The sequence below is a fragment of the Nicotiana attenuata genome, unplaced genomic scaffold (assembly GCF_001879085.1).
Source record: "Nicotiana attenuata strain UT unplaced genomic scaffold, NIATTr2, whole genome shotgun sequence".
Taxonomy (NCBI): domain Eukaryota; kingdom Viridiplantae; phylum Streptophyta; class Magnoliopsida; order Solanales; family Solanaceae; genus Nicotiana; species Nicotiana attenuata.
Window position 1 is genome coordinate 164,607 of NW_017670448.1, and position 13,455 is coordinate 178,061.

Consider the following 13,455-nt stretch of genomic DNA (forward strand, 5'->3'; position numbering starts at 1 on the left):
CCCCCCCCCCCCCCCCCCCTTAAATGATAATAATAGGGGTCATTGATGAATACGTAACGGCGGACCATGAATGCCGAAATTTTCTGCAACAACAACCTATTTAATACTGAAGAATATTCTTCATCGCTTCTGTTGACTGCGTTTCCTTCGGGATCTACCCGATACCAATCGAAACTGTTATCTATCTTGATTTTCACTCGATTTATCTTTCTAATTCCACGTGTCATGCAATCATTCGAACACATCGTCAAATGTAGAAAAAAACGAAATATACACATTTCATCCGTCGAAGTTGCCAACAATGCGACAAGTATGGACTTGATGATGCAAAAATATTGTATTTGTAGCATAATAACTCATTCAATATCATGCTCTTGCTAGGACTTGAATTTTTACTTTTGTTCTCTATTTGTTTAACAGTGTCCAGACACTTTTCCTGATTGTTTCGTCCTTCGTGTGTACTTTTTATCCTTTTAAAAAAGAAAAAGAATTCTTGTTAGCGTAGGATAAGATTTCTCAAATTCCATCAGCTTGTGATCAGGTGAAAAGTAAATTAATCAAAGGGCAATACCCAAATCATTACATAGAAAGTTACACCGGTAGAAGTGAGTAAATTCTACAACAGATCGGATGTGGCAATCTGGACTCGACTTTGAACGCTATCATATAAGACGTCAAGCTCCAGTCATTAAGACGTCGAACTTAATGACTGAATCTTGACCATAGTCGGACACTAATAAATCACATTTCTGTAAGGTCTCGGAATTAATTGTAATTATTTGCTTGGATTTGCTTACCGGGCGAACTTATTAGCATGCTCAACTCTGAACAAGTTTACTAATCATCAGCATGCTCACTAGACACATATACGTGGCAACTTGCAAAAGATAGAACTTTAACTGATCAGAGCATTGTTCGCCACTTCAGCACAAACTTGCAAAACTAACAACTGTCGTGGGTCGACGATACGCATCTAAACAAAAGTAATTTAACGAACTAGAAAGCTTTTACACAGCCTAACACCTAATTACAAGGGACCAAAAGGAAAAGAGGCCACAAGAAAAGCTCTGCTAAGTATTATACGTGCAAGAGTCAAACTTATGAAATTCTTTCATTTAGTCTAGCAGCTGCAGCCACAGACGCAGCTACTCCACCGGGATAAGTGGTCAAGTCTGGATTATTCCGAAGCTCCGCCTCCATCACCCCTTCTGCATCTTGCCTTGTCGCTGCCTTATCAGCCGGTAGTTTAGCAGTAGCACCCTATAATTAATTCACAACAAAACACAAATACCAATGATTCACTTCAGAAATTGAGTACTGCAAATCGATCACAAATTAGGGTATATTCCAACCTATCTAAGGTTGTTTATACGAATTATATGTACACATCCCGATATTCAAAAGAAGTTAACTCATTCTCCTCAAAATATATAGGTAGTATTTCAACATGTTGAAACATATAACCTGCTTACCTTCAAATTTCTTAATCTCCCTTATTTTTACTTCATTCAAAATTCAGTATTCAAAGAACATAATTGAACAAAATAGTTTCTTTTCGAAATTATTGATCTCACTTTTTAAGGAGAGAATTACACAAAGTTCTAACTCTATATTCAAAATTCAAAGGATTAAAAAAAATTTTTTACTTAACGAGGTCAACAAGCTAGCCGTTTTAGAGAGAGTTCAAACGGACCAATTATAGTTTGAAGTTGAGATATAAAATACTAAATGAAATGCAAAGCCATATTAAAGTAACGTCTACTCTTACAGTCAAGACATCGTTAAGTTTGATTTTATCCACGTCTTGAGTCAGTCCTTCATTCACTGACGCTGCCGACTGAGCTGTGGCCGCTAATCCTCCGGGACTTACGATGCTAGAACCGGTGGCCCTGACTTCTGCCGCTTGTATTGCGGCTGCATCGCTCTGCTCCACCGGCTTGTCCCCAGCTGTGAGCGCCGTCGCCGCCAGAGCTTCTCCTATTGTTATGGGTGCTTCCTCTGCTTCTCCTATTGTTATGGGTGCTCCCTCTGCTGCTGCTGTTACGGGAACAGGCTCCACATATTGCCCCAATACCTGAAACTCTCAAATCATGCTCTACTTATTTGTCGTTTACAATATACAAGGATGCTTAATAAAATTTTATAAAGTATACAAACTTGACACTTAGGAGAACAAACTATAATAAATATTTCGACTTTTGAGTAAACTTAATATGAAGAGACGAGACGAATCTTCCAACTAATGATAAGGGAACAGGAAGATGGGCAATATTTCAATTTTCATCAGTGACAACCAGCGTCATGTGACGAAATTAAAGAGTAACATAATAGTTTGACCTCAACGACAAGGGCGATCATACAAAATCTCTGTTTCATTTGGAAGGGCAGGGTTTGACTAAGCATGGATTTTAAAGAAAAAAATTTAGAACCAGTCATCTTAAACTTAAAAGAATTGTTAGATATTCAAATTGCCTTTGTTTTTATAAACAAGTAGTAGTAAAAAACGGAATTTGACAGAAAGAGAGACCTGTCCAGCAACTGATTCAGTAATCATACGTCTACCAGAAACAGTAGTTTCGGTCACGGTAACACCTTCATCACCAGCAACAGGAGTGGTAGCGTCGTGGCTAATAAGCCCACTTCTTTCGTTTTTGGTAGCAGCAGACTGCATAACAGCAGCAGGACCACCCTTTTGGGTCTGACCAAAGACCATGGTTTCAGCACTCTGCATCATCGCTGCATCTTGAGGTGCAATTGGCTGCTTAGCTAACTCCCCTCTTACATTAAATACGTCTCCATATTTTATGGCTTCCTGCTGCTCTCTTTCAGGCCTTTGAGGTTGCTCTTGACTCATCTTTAAATTTCTGTTTTCTTGATGCTTTACACTTTTACAGTGTGTTGATGTTATTTTCTCTACTTACTAAGGAAGGAACTCATTTGCTTTGATTATGTACCCTGCTGTGCTGATGGCCGAGGAAGTTAAGGAAGTGACACCTTGCAACTCTGTGCGAACGTGGCAGACTTGTAAGCAGGTACGATGACTCAGATTTTGTACTCTGAATGTTCTTGAATAGTCAAGATATCTAAGTTACAAGTGTATTTGCTGAATGCTAAACTGGATTATGACAATTGTCACCTCACAAAGAAATCGTGTATGGTTTTGATTATTCGAATTATTACTACTCTTCATTAGCAGCTGGTTAATAAAAAATCAATTGATGATAGCAATCAAGGTTATAACTTTAATTTGTTGTATAACCAAATCTGATAAATTCCTTTTATCTTTAAAAGCATGTTTGAAAAGTCATCTTGGAAATGAATTTGGGTGTAATTAGATGTAATTATGCAGTTTGGCATGTTTGTTTGGCCAAATAATTACTTGGTCAGCATGGAATTAGGTGTAATTGGAGGGGTGTAATTACACTCTCCAATTCTGAAGGGGAGGTGAGAATTGATGGTAATTACACTGTGTAAGTACAAGGTTGCTTTTTAGTTTTTCTTTCTTTTTTGTTTTTATTTTAATTTATTTTCTTTATAAATTTTTATTTCTATTATTTTAATTTTTTAATTTTATTTTACTTTTTAATTTCTTTTGAAATTTTAAAATATATTTTTCTTTGTACATTATTATTTCTCTACTTTTACTTCTTCTGATTCAATGTAATTGCATATATTTTATTTTTTATTTATTTTATTATTTTAATTTTTGAAACTACACCTCATAATATTAAAAATAATGAGTCATTAACAAACTATGCATATAATGAGTGATGCAATTAAAGTGAAATTTCGTTGTTGAATGTGGTTATAAACTTATTATGTTTCCTAATCTTAAGTTGTAGTGGAACTTATTATTATTATGTTGGAATTTGACATATGTTAAACTATTTTATTTTATTTTATTTTATTTTCGAATTTTGAAATTGTGTTATATTCATGGTTCCAATTTGCTTGTTTTAGTAGTATTGGCTCACATTGCATGTTGTTCATTTTTTAGTTAGAATTGATAGATTAGTTTTTGTTATGACATTATATTTATAAATATTAATTTATTTTATCAAACATGAATTCCATGATGTTCTTACAAGACGTATACTTTTAGTTTTTGTAAGTATCTAAACTAAATATTATTAATTTGAAAAATATATACAAATTATTTTTATAATATTAGTTATAAATATATGATTACCAACTAATGTATATTCACCAAAAAATATACATCTTAAATACCGAATATAATATTATTTATACTCATAAAACTTTGTAGACATATATTTATTATATTAACTTTTAAGTTTTAATAATTATTTTATTTAAAATTTAATCTAACTATGTAATTACACTTGTGCAATCAAACAGTAAACTTGTAATTATACTATAATTACACTATGACAAACAAACAGGTCGTCGTAATTATATAACTGTATAATTACTAAGTTGTGTAATTACTACCCTAATAATTACGCCAATTCCAGTGATGGTGACTTTCCAAACAAACCCTAAATCAAGTAAAATGATTTACGACCAAGAGTTAACTCGATTGTCACGTAAAGCGCCCACAACCCGTGGTTACATGCCAACTCTCTTTCACAATTTTTGTTACACGATTTGGAATAGATTAAGCAGTTACAAAAACTATATTTGCCAATTGAGTAAGTAATTTTTGATGTTGCAGTTTATCATACAAGCTTTATGAATTTAGTGGGACTCAATGGCGGTGCCAGAATTTTCATCAAGGGGTGTCAAAATATAAATAATTAGATACATCGAAAAATCAAGGGGAGTCAACGTATAGTAAATATACAAAGAATAAAAAAAATTATCTAGCAATATAGTGTAATTTTCCGGCAAAGGGGTATCGCTTAACACCCCTTGATTCAATGTGGCTCCGCCACTACATTGAATATGTTGTTGTGCTGCTATATCTAAAAGTCTCTTGTCCATAAGGTGATTGAACTAAACATAAATCTCTCGGTGGCTATTGAACAACATTGGCCATAAGGCGTAGAGGACACATTCGGAAACAGAGGAGCTGTAACTCGTTCTACAACTACTTATTCCACTAGTATTGACTTATTAAAATATCGATCTACATACATTCGTTGCGGCTGTCAATTTGGCTTCATTTCTTACCATCTGTCACAGGCTACAATCAGAGTACAAGCTTCTTGGAGCCAATGCAAGGAGAAAGCAGGTTAATAAGTAAACACCACAAGTATTTTCATAATAATAAGCAATTTCACACAGCTTCATCATCCAAGCTAATGTTTCCTGAGGGTTTACTATACACTAAACTCTACAGCTACCAAGTACGCGGAACCAAGAACTTGGTCATTGTTCACGAAGCAGGAGCCCCACTGCTTACCTCCAAACCATTTCCTGCAGATTCAGAACCATATGTCATTGAATTGTAACTGTCACTACAACTAAGTACCGCTCTCGAAATCTTTACCTAATTTAGTGCACAAAAGAGTTTGATATACTAGCATAGACATCCAGTAAGAGATTCAAAGAACATCCTTTATGTTTCTCTTCTTCTCTAAGGTTGAGTAGATGGCCATCCGTTTTCATTAACTTAAAAAAGACTATTATCCCGGAAGATGTGTGATATTTGCTTACATAAATAAAAGGAATATCTCACCATCTGGATCAAAGAAGAAAACTTGTTTGGTCTTGCCATCTGGTTGAGTCTTCTCGTGAACTTCAATTCCTTTCTCCTACACGGCCAAGTTAAGAGAAAAGCAATGATGAGCAGAGATCTATCAGTCATCGATAACCCAGAAATGAGAAAGAAACGAGTCTAATGCATCTAATCTTTGCCAAATCCATATCAAGTTTTGCTTTTGGTATTGACCATTGTAAGTTTTCATTAATAAACAAGTTCTAGAACATAGACACTGATCTTCAATTCATGCTCACATTAACAATATATAAAATAAATACAGCTGTCAAATGGATATGCCTCAATTAGCTATCAGCCTATCCAACTTTCAATTGCTTCACTTCAGCTCACATTGGAAAAAAGGCTAATGCATTTCTATTAAATACACACTATAAATAAAACAAGAAAAACTTAAGGCAAATAGTAGGCAGAACAGCTCCAATCTCATTGATAAACCTCAAAGAGTCAACAATCGACATTTCTTCCTATATCATTCAAAGGAACCTCGTCTAAACTATTTTATTTTCCAATTTCCATTGCAAGAATTAACATCATCTAAAGGGGAAAAGAAAAGAAAATGGATTAAAAAAAATATACCAAAAATCATCAAAATAAGGATGATATCTGCACTTTGACATCACATTTAACATAATCAACAGAAAATAGGAAATCTAATACTCCCTCCGTTCTAGTTTATGTAAACCTATTTCTTTTTAGTCCGTTCCAAAAAGAATGACCACTTTCTAAATTTGAAAACAATTTAGTTTAAACTTCCAAGAAGCTTTCATGACCACACAAATAATCTGGATGCTTTTTTGATTTGCTTAGGACCACAAATTTCACAAGTCTGTACTCAGTCTAACACGTTAACATAAATTGGAATGGAGGGAGTAGTCAAAAATAAAATTCCTGAAACAAACTTTTTTCTTTGAATCATAAACAATTACTTTAGGGGAATAATAAACAGAAAGTGAATTTAAAAAGGGAGAGATTCAGTTCAACCTTGAGAGTGTGAACAAAAGAATCGAAATTGGAGACGGAGAAGCAGACATGGTGACCTCTAGGCAGATTCTTCGGGTCTGCTACGGCTGACGTGGCACTCCAGGGACCTTCTGGAAGCTTCGTACTGGGGTCCCTCTCGATAAGGTGAAGGTAGAAACTAGATGGTGCCAGCTTCAACCATATCACATCAAACTCAAATCTTGGTGCTTCCACTTTCTCAAACCCAAATATCTGCAAAAATTCCCATAACCAAATTGCATCAGACAATCAATTATGTCTCATTTTGTTTTTGTAACCATCTATAAGATATGATATGTGTTTATACTTTAGAGTTTAGACATAGAAAATTTTATGATATGAAAATTAATCTATAGGGTGAAAACCTCAATGTAAAATTGGGCAAGGCGTTTGATATCAGAGGATTCTCGGGAGACATGATTAAGGCATGTTCCTTGTGCTGCCATTTTTTGTTGTTTGTGTGTGTTTAGAGAATTCTACTGCACGTTCCTGTAGTGAGAAGTGAGGTGCTGAATGTATATTTATCTCCTTTGCTTTCTCGACTACACGTGGTCGTTTTTGGTGCTGGGTTGATGGTTGGACTTGAAGTTAAGCCCATTAAAATTGGGTTTCTTTAGATGTCAGAGCAAAAATTTCACGGGCACCTTATTCGATGGTTTCCATTTAGCCTGTATTAAATTTTTAAAATTTTTATAACTAGTATCCGAAGTGCAAATAATTTCAGGCCTTTTTCTTCTCTTTTTCTTTTTCGCTGTGAAAATAAAGGTGGGGTGAATTTATATGGTAATTGTAAACATATTTTAAGGTGGCGATGGTGCTTTATAGTGATGAGCTGTTATGGCTTTTTTTCTTACTACTCCTTAGCGATTTTCCTTTTTCTCTTCCTCTTCTTTTTAATTGCAAAATAGGTTTGGTAGATTTATTGTTGTTTTGAAAATTTATATTGGGGTTTGTTCTTGATGATATTTGGAAATTATATTTCATATTTGAACTCATTCGGAGTAGATTTAGGTGTTAAATCATGTATTGGATTGTTGAATCGAAGAACAAGTTTTTATTTCTGGGCAATTTGCATTTCAGACCTATTTGGCCTTAAGTGCATCTGAAGTGCAATTTTTACACTTCAGACCTATTTGGCCTTAAGTGCATCTGAAGTGCACATTTCAGACCTATTTGGTCTTGAGTACATGAAAATATTTGTTGTACTTCAGGCCTATTTGGCTTTAAGCGCATCTTAAGTGTAATTTTTGCACTTCAGACTTAATTGTCCCTAACTTCAGACCCGATAAATCGGAAGTTGATCCTAAAGTGGGTAGCCCTGTAAATTTTTGTGCAAAATAGGTAAACTTTAATTGTGACCCCAAAACTAAGTATACATACAAAATCCCCGATGTCAAATCACAAGATTACCTCTTTAATTTTGAAGTTAATTTTGTATGAGTTATATCGTCCTATAATTCCTTGTCACTGTTCCTTGAGCCGAGATTCTATCGGAAACACCCTCTCTACCTTCACAAGGTAGGGGTAAGGTCTACGTACACAATACCCTCACAGACCCCACTTATGGGATTACATTGGCTTTGTTGTTGTTGTTGTTGTATCGTCCTATAAGTACAATTCGCCTCGTAAGTAATTTGGTGTCACGACCCAAAATCCAACTAGTCGCGATTGCACCTAACCCAACCCACTAGGTAAGCCAATTGACAATAACCCAATTCATCGAAATCTAATAAGACATAAATAAAAGAAAACATCTGAATCTTAAACATTTCCGAAGGACTGGTAGTACAAATCATGAGCTTCTATGAATAGAATTTACATAGCTGGTATGAAATAAATACATCATCTGTTCGAAATGTACATAAACAGATTTTTATGAATCCAAGGCTACTATGAACAAAAGGCAACTACTACCAGAACGCAGGTATGTGATGACCCAAAAGGTCATCTCCTATTTTAGAACTCAATTCCGTGTTTTGAGGCCTTAAAAATCTTATTTTATCTCTTCTCGAATTGCGTTTCTAGTCCGGGCGTGTATCCGAAAAGCTTTTATGTGAAAAATTGATGAAATAATAATTTTTGGCCTAAAAAGTTGATTTTTGTCGGTTAACGTTTTGGGTAAGCGGACCCGGACCCGGACCCGTGTTCTGACGGTCCCGATGGATCCGTAGTAAAATATGGGACCTGGGCGTATGCCCGGAATCGAATTCCGAGTTCCCTAGCCCGAGAAATGAATTTTTGATTAAAATTGAAAGACTGAAATTATAATGGTTTTAAGAATTTGGTTAATATTTGATCTTGTTGGTATCGGGATCATATTTTGGTTCCGGAGCCCGGTACAGGTCCTATGATATTTTCACCTTATCTGTAAAATTTGGTGAGAAACGGAACTGATTTGACGGGATTCAGACCTTCGGTTGACGAAATAGAAGTTTTAAAACTTTCTTGAAAATTTCATGCAATTTGGTGCTAAATTCGTAGTTCTAGGTGTTACTTTGGCGATTTGATCGCACGGGCAAGTTTGTATGATGTTTTTAGACTTGTGTACATGTTTGGTTTGGAGCCCCGAGGGCTCGGATGAGTTTCGGATAGGCTACGGGATGATTTACACTTAGAAAATGTGGTATAAGTTGCTGCTTCTGGTGTACATGTATTTTGTGCTTCGCGATCGCGAAGTGTAAGCTGGGCTGGGGATGGATATAATCTACGCGAACGCAGAGCACTGGGAGTTTTCTCTCCGCGAACGCGAACGGCTTGACGCGAACGCGTGGTGTATTGGAGGTGGGATGGGAATCATCGAGTTGTTCTACGCGAACGCGATCCTAGGCTCGCGAACGTGTGCAACTATTCGTGAACGTTTCCAACTCTTCACGAACGTGAAGGCCTTTCTTGCCGCTGTGCATCGCGATCGCGACAGGTCTCTCGCGAACGCGATGAAGACTTGTCTAGTGTTTTAAAACAGATTTAAAAAACGGGACTTCTTCCCAAATTTGATATTTCATCACTAGAACTCGACCTAGGGTGATTTTTGAAGAGGGATTTCAACACCGAATCATAGGTTTGTGTTCTTTAACTCGTTTCCTTCAATTTTCATCAACACCCAGTAGATTTCTAGTCCTAAATCTTGTTCTTTCATGATAGAATTAGGGATTTTTTGAAGAATTGAGGGTCTTTATAAATTAGGGATTTAGACCTCGATTTGGGATCGGATTCCGGAACTAATTACATATTTTGGCTCGAGAGTGAATGGGTGATTGGGTTTTGGTCCGAACCTCGAGTTTTGACCAAGCGGGCCCGGGGTCAGTTTTTGACTTTTTGGGGAAAATGTTGGGAAACTTATAATTATGTATTGAAATGATTTCTTTAGCGATATTTGATCTTATTAAGTTAATTATGACTAGATACGAGTGGTTCGAAGGTGGAAACTAGAGGAAAAACGGTAATTGAGTAGTGAGTGGCATGTGGATCGAGGTAAGAGTTGTGTCTAACTTTGACTTGAGGGATTAGGGATCCCCGACTGAATTGCTATGTGAAAATCCATGTGTGTGGTGTATATGTGAGGTGATGAATACCTATACGCTGCCAATTTATCTGTTTTTACTGTTCCCTTCCCGTTCTTAATAAATTGTTCCTTGTCTTAACTGCTACCTGTCTTATTGATATTTCCATGATTAGTTGCTACTTGTCAGATATTGTTTTCGTTGTTAAAAGTATTGGATATTAAGTGGTTTCGTTGTTTCATATTATTGGTTTACTGGTTATCAGTATTTATTAGTATACTTTGGATTAATCTCGCTGAGTAGTATAACTCGAGTGAAGTTTTCATAATTTCACCGCTTTTTGTTTGTTTTAGTTAAGGTTAAATACTGTGGGAAGCTTTGAGCCAAATTGTGAAATTTCTGTTCTTATTGTGTGATTGGTACTGATATGGTGGGATCGGGTTGCACGCTGCAACAGGAGGAATAAGGGTGATATATTGAGGAGGAATAAGGGTGATTTGTTATTATATGGTGGGATCGTATTACGCGCCACACCATGGGGAATAAGGGTGATAAATTGATGAGTAACAAGGGTGAATTGCTATTGTACGGTGGGATCGGGTTGCACGCCACAACAGGAGGAATAAGGGTGGGTTGATACGGAGTAATAAGGGTGAATATTCATATTGTTACTGATTATACGGTGGGATCGGGATGCGCGCCGCATCAGTTTATTGTTTATGTATACTTTTTCTGCTGTGAATTTATTATGTAGTTTTGTATATCACTTAAGGATTCGTTATAGCTGGGTACTGATAAGATATTTGAATTTCGTATTCATTTTTGCTGCAAGTTATTGTTTCATTTTGTCCCATACTTCTTTTTCGCTTTATTATATACTGTATGTTGGTTAAGTTGTAATTGCCCCGCCGTAGCCTCGTCACTACCTCGCGAGGTTAGGCTCGGCACTTACCAGTACATGGGGTCGGTTGTACTGATACTGCACTCTACACTTTCTGTGCAGATTTCGGAGCAGGCAGTGGCTGATTGAGAGATTGGCTGCAGGTTCATAGTTTGGGGACGCCCCTTCTACATTTCTACATTTTTGTTTTTCCCTCGTTTCAAAAAGCTGTAATTTCTTTCAGACCGATATTTGTAGTAATTCATAGTATGTTCGTGGATTGTGACACCAATTTTTGGGTAGTGACAGTTATGGTATTATTAATAGTATATAGATAACAGGTTACATACGTACTTCCGCATTTATTTCAACTTGATTTAGTTTTGTTAATTTTTAATCTATGAAATGTAAAGGAAAAAGGTGAATAAAACTCTAATGTTGGCTTGCCTAGCGAGTGCAATGTTAGGCGCCATCACGGTCCCGATGATGGGAATTTCGGGTCGTGACAAGTTGGTATCAGAGCACTAGGTTGCCTAGGTCTCACAATTCACAAACAAGCTAGGTAGAGTTTGAGGGATCGGTACGGAGATGTTTGTTTTTATCCCCTAGAGGCTATAGAGTTTAGGAACAATTTCACTTCTATTCTTCTTTGTCGTGCGATTTGATCTCTCAATGCTAATTGTAACGACCCGACCGGTCGTTTTGAGCTTTTGCACTTTGATCGCCAGTTCTCGGGCATGACTTGCCCCGTGTTATGTATTATGACTAATGTAGATCATTGGTTTTGGTTAAATTTGGAATGAATTTGAAAGAAACAGTCTTAGTTGAAAGCTTTAAATTTGGAAGGTTTGACCAAGAGTTGACTTATTTGTATATGAGCCCGGATTGGAATTTTTATGATTTGGTTAGCTTCGTTGGATGATTTATGACTTAGGAGCGTGATCGGAATTGGTTTTGAAAGTCCGGTGTAGAATTAGGCTTGAATTGGCGAAGTTAGTATTTTGGCGATTTCCGGTTGATAGGTGAGATTTTGATCCGAGGGTCGGAATGGAATTCCGAGAGTTGTTGTAGCTTCGTTATGTCATTTGTGATGTGTGTGCAAAATTTCAGGTCATTCGGACGTCGTTTGGTTGGGTTTTTTATCAAAGGCGTGTTTCGGAAGTTTTAGAAGAACTTAGGCTTGAATTCGAAGTAATTTGATGGTTTTGGTGTTGTTTGAGGTGTTTTGATAATTGGAACAAGTTTGGATGATGTTTTGGGATGTGTTGGTGTTTTTGGTTGAGGTCCCGGGGGCCTCGGGGTGATTTCGAATGGCTAGCGGAGAGTTTTGGACTTGGGAGATTTTTATTTGGCTGCTGCTTCTGGTATTTCCGCTTCTGCGGAAATGGGACCGCAGAAGCGGCATCGCAGGTGCGAAGAGAAGACCGCAAAAGCGGTTTTGGTTGGTGCAGCAGGCTCCGCAGATGCGGTGGTTTTTCCACAGAAGCGGAAACGCATCTGCGAGCGAAGGACCGCAGAAGCGGAAGTTTTGGACGTTAGTGGAAGCTGCAGAAGCGACACGTGGTCCGCAGAAGCGGGACCGCGGAAGCGGAAAATTTTCCGCAGAAGCAAAAATGTGCTGGGCAGAAGGTCATAACTTCATTTCATCTGCGATTTTGGGTCATTTTTCACCCATGGCTGCTCGTTTTTGGAGATTTTTGGAGGAAATGAAAGAGGGATTCAAGAGGAATCGACTCGAGGTAAGAATCTTGGTCTTAAAACTTGATTATATTGTGAAATCCACCTAGAAATTCAAGGAAATTAAGCCTAAAATTGAAGAGCTAGGGCTTGGAAATTGGAGATTTTAAATTGGGATTTGATAGGCCATTTGAGCTCGGATTTGGGAGTTCTTGATATGTATGAACTCGTGGGAAGATAGAGAATCTATTGATGTGAAAATTTCTGGGTTTCGAGAAGTGGGACCGGGGCTTGGGTTTTGCTAATTTCGGGATTTTGGTATTTTTCCGATTGTTTTCGCTTGGGCTTTGTTCCCTTAGCATATTGTGACGTATTCGTTCTGATTTTGGATAAATTCGACGCGCGTGGAGGCCGATTCGAGGGGCAACGACGTCGCGAGCTAGAGTTGGGACCGGATTGAGGTAAGTAATGATTGTAAATATTGCCCTGAGGGTTTGAAACCCCGGATTACACATCGTTGTGTTACTTTGAGGTGACTTGCACGCTAAATGACGAGCGTGGGGTAGAGCACCGCTGGGGATTATGACCTAGTCCATCCCGAATGACTATTTTAATGAGTAATTGATAGTTAATTGTTTGATGTTATTATACCTTGGGTTGTATGCCATGTTTGGGGCTTTGTGCCGACTTGCTGAGACCCTTAGGGGCATTTGACT

General features: G+C 37.2%; 2 protein-coding genes across 2 annotated transcripts; both read right to left on the minus strand.

Moving 5' to 3' along the window:
* Positions 1-885: 885 nt before the first annotated feature.
* LOC109239548 (late embryogenesis abundant protein D-34-like) lies at positions 886-2,940 on the minus strand. Its single transcript, XM_019406128.1, has 3 exons — positions 2,528-2,940; positions 1,769-2,074; positions 886-1,260 (listed from the first exon to the last, which is right to left on the minus strand). Exons 1-3 carry the CDS (start codon positions 2,852-2,854, stop codon positions 1,099-1,101), a joined length of 795 nt encoding a protein of 264 aa, XP_019261673.1. The 5' UTR covers positions 2,855-2,940; the 3' UTR covers positions 886-1,098.
* Positions 2,941-5,039: 2,099 nt separating this feature from the next.
* Positions 5,040-7,233, minus strand: LOC109239549 (lactoylglutathione lyase). Its single transcript, XM_019406129.1, has 4 exons — positions 7,048-7,233; positions 6,665-6,895; positions 5,642-5,717; positions 5,040-5,379 (listed from the first exon to the last, which is right to left on the minus strand). The coding sequence occupies exons 1-4, from the start codon at positions 7,126-7,128 to the stop codon at positions 5,339-5,341; spliced, it is 429 nt and encodes a 142-aa protein (XP_019261674.1). The 5' UTR covers positions 7,129-7,233; the 3' UTR covers positions 5,040-5,338.
* Positions 7,234-13,455: the final 6,222 nt, after the last annotated feature.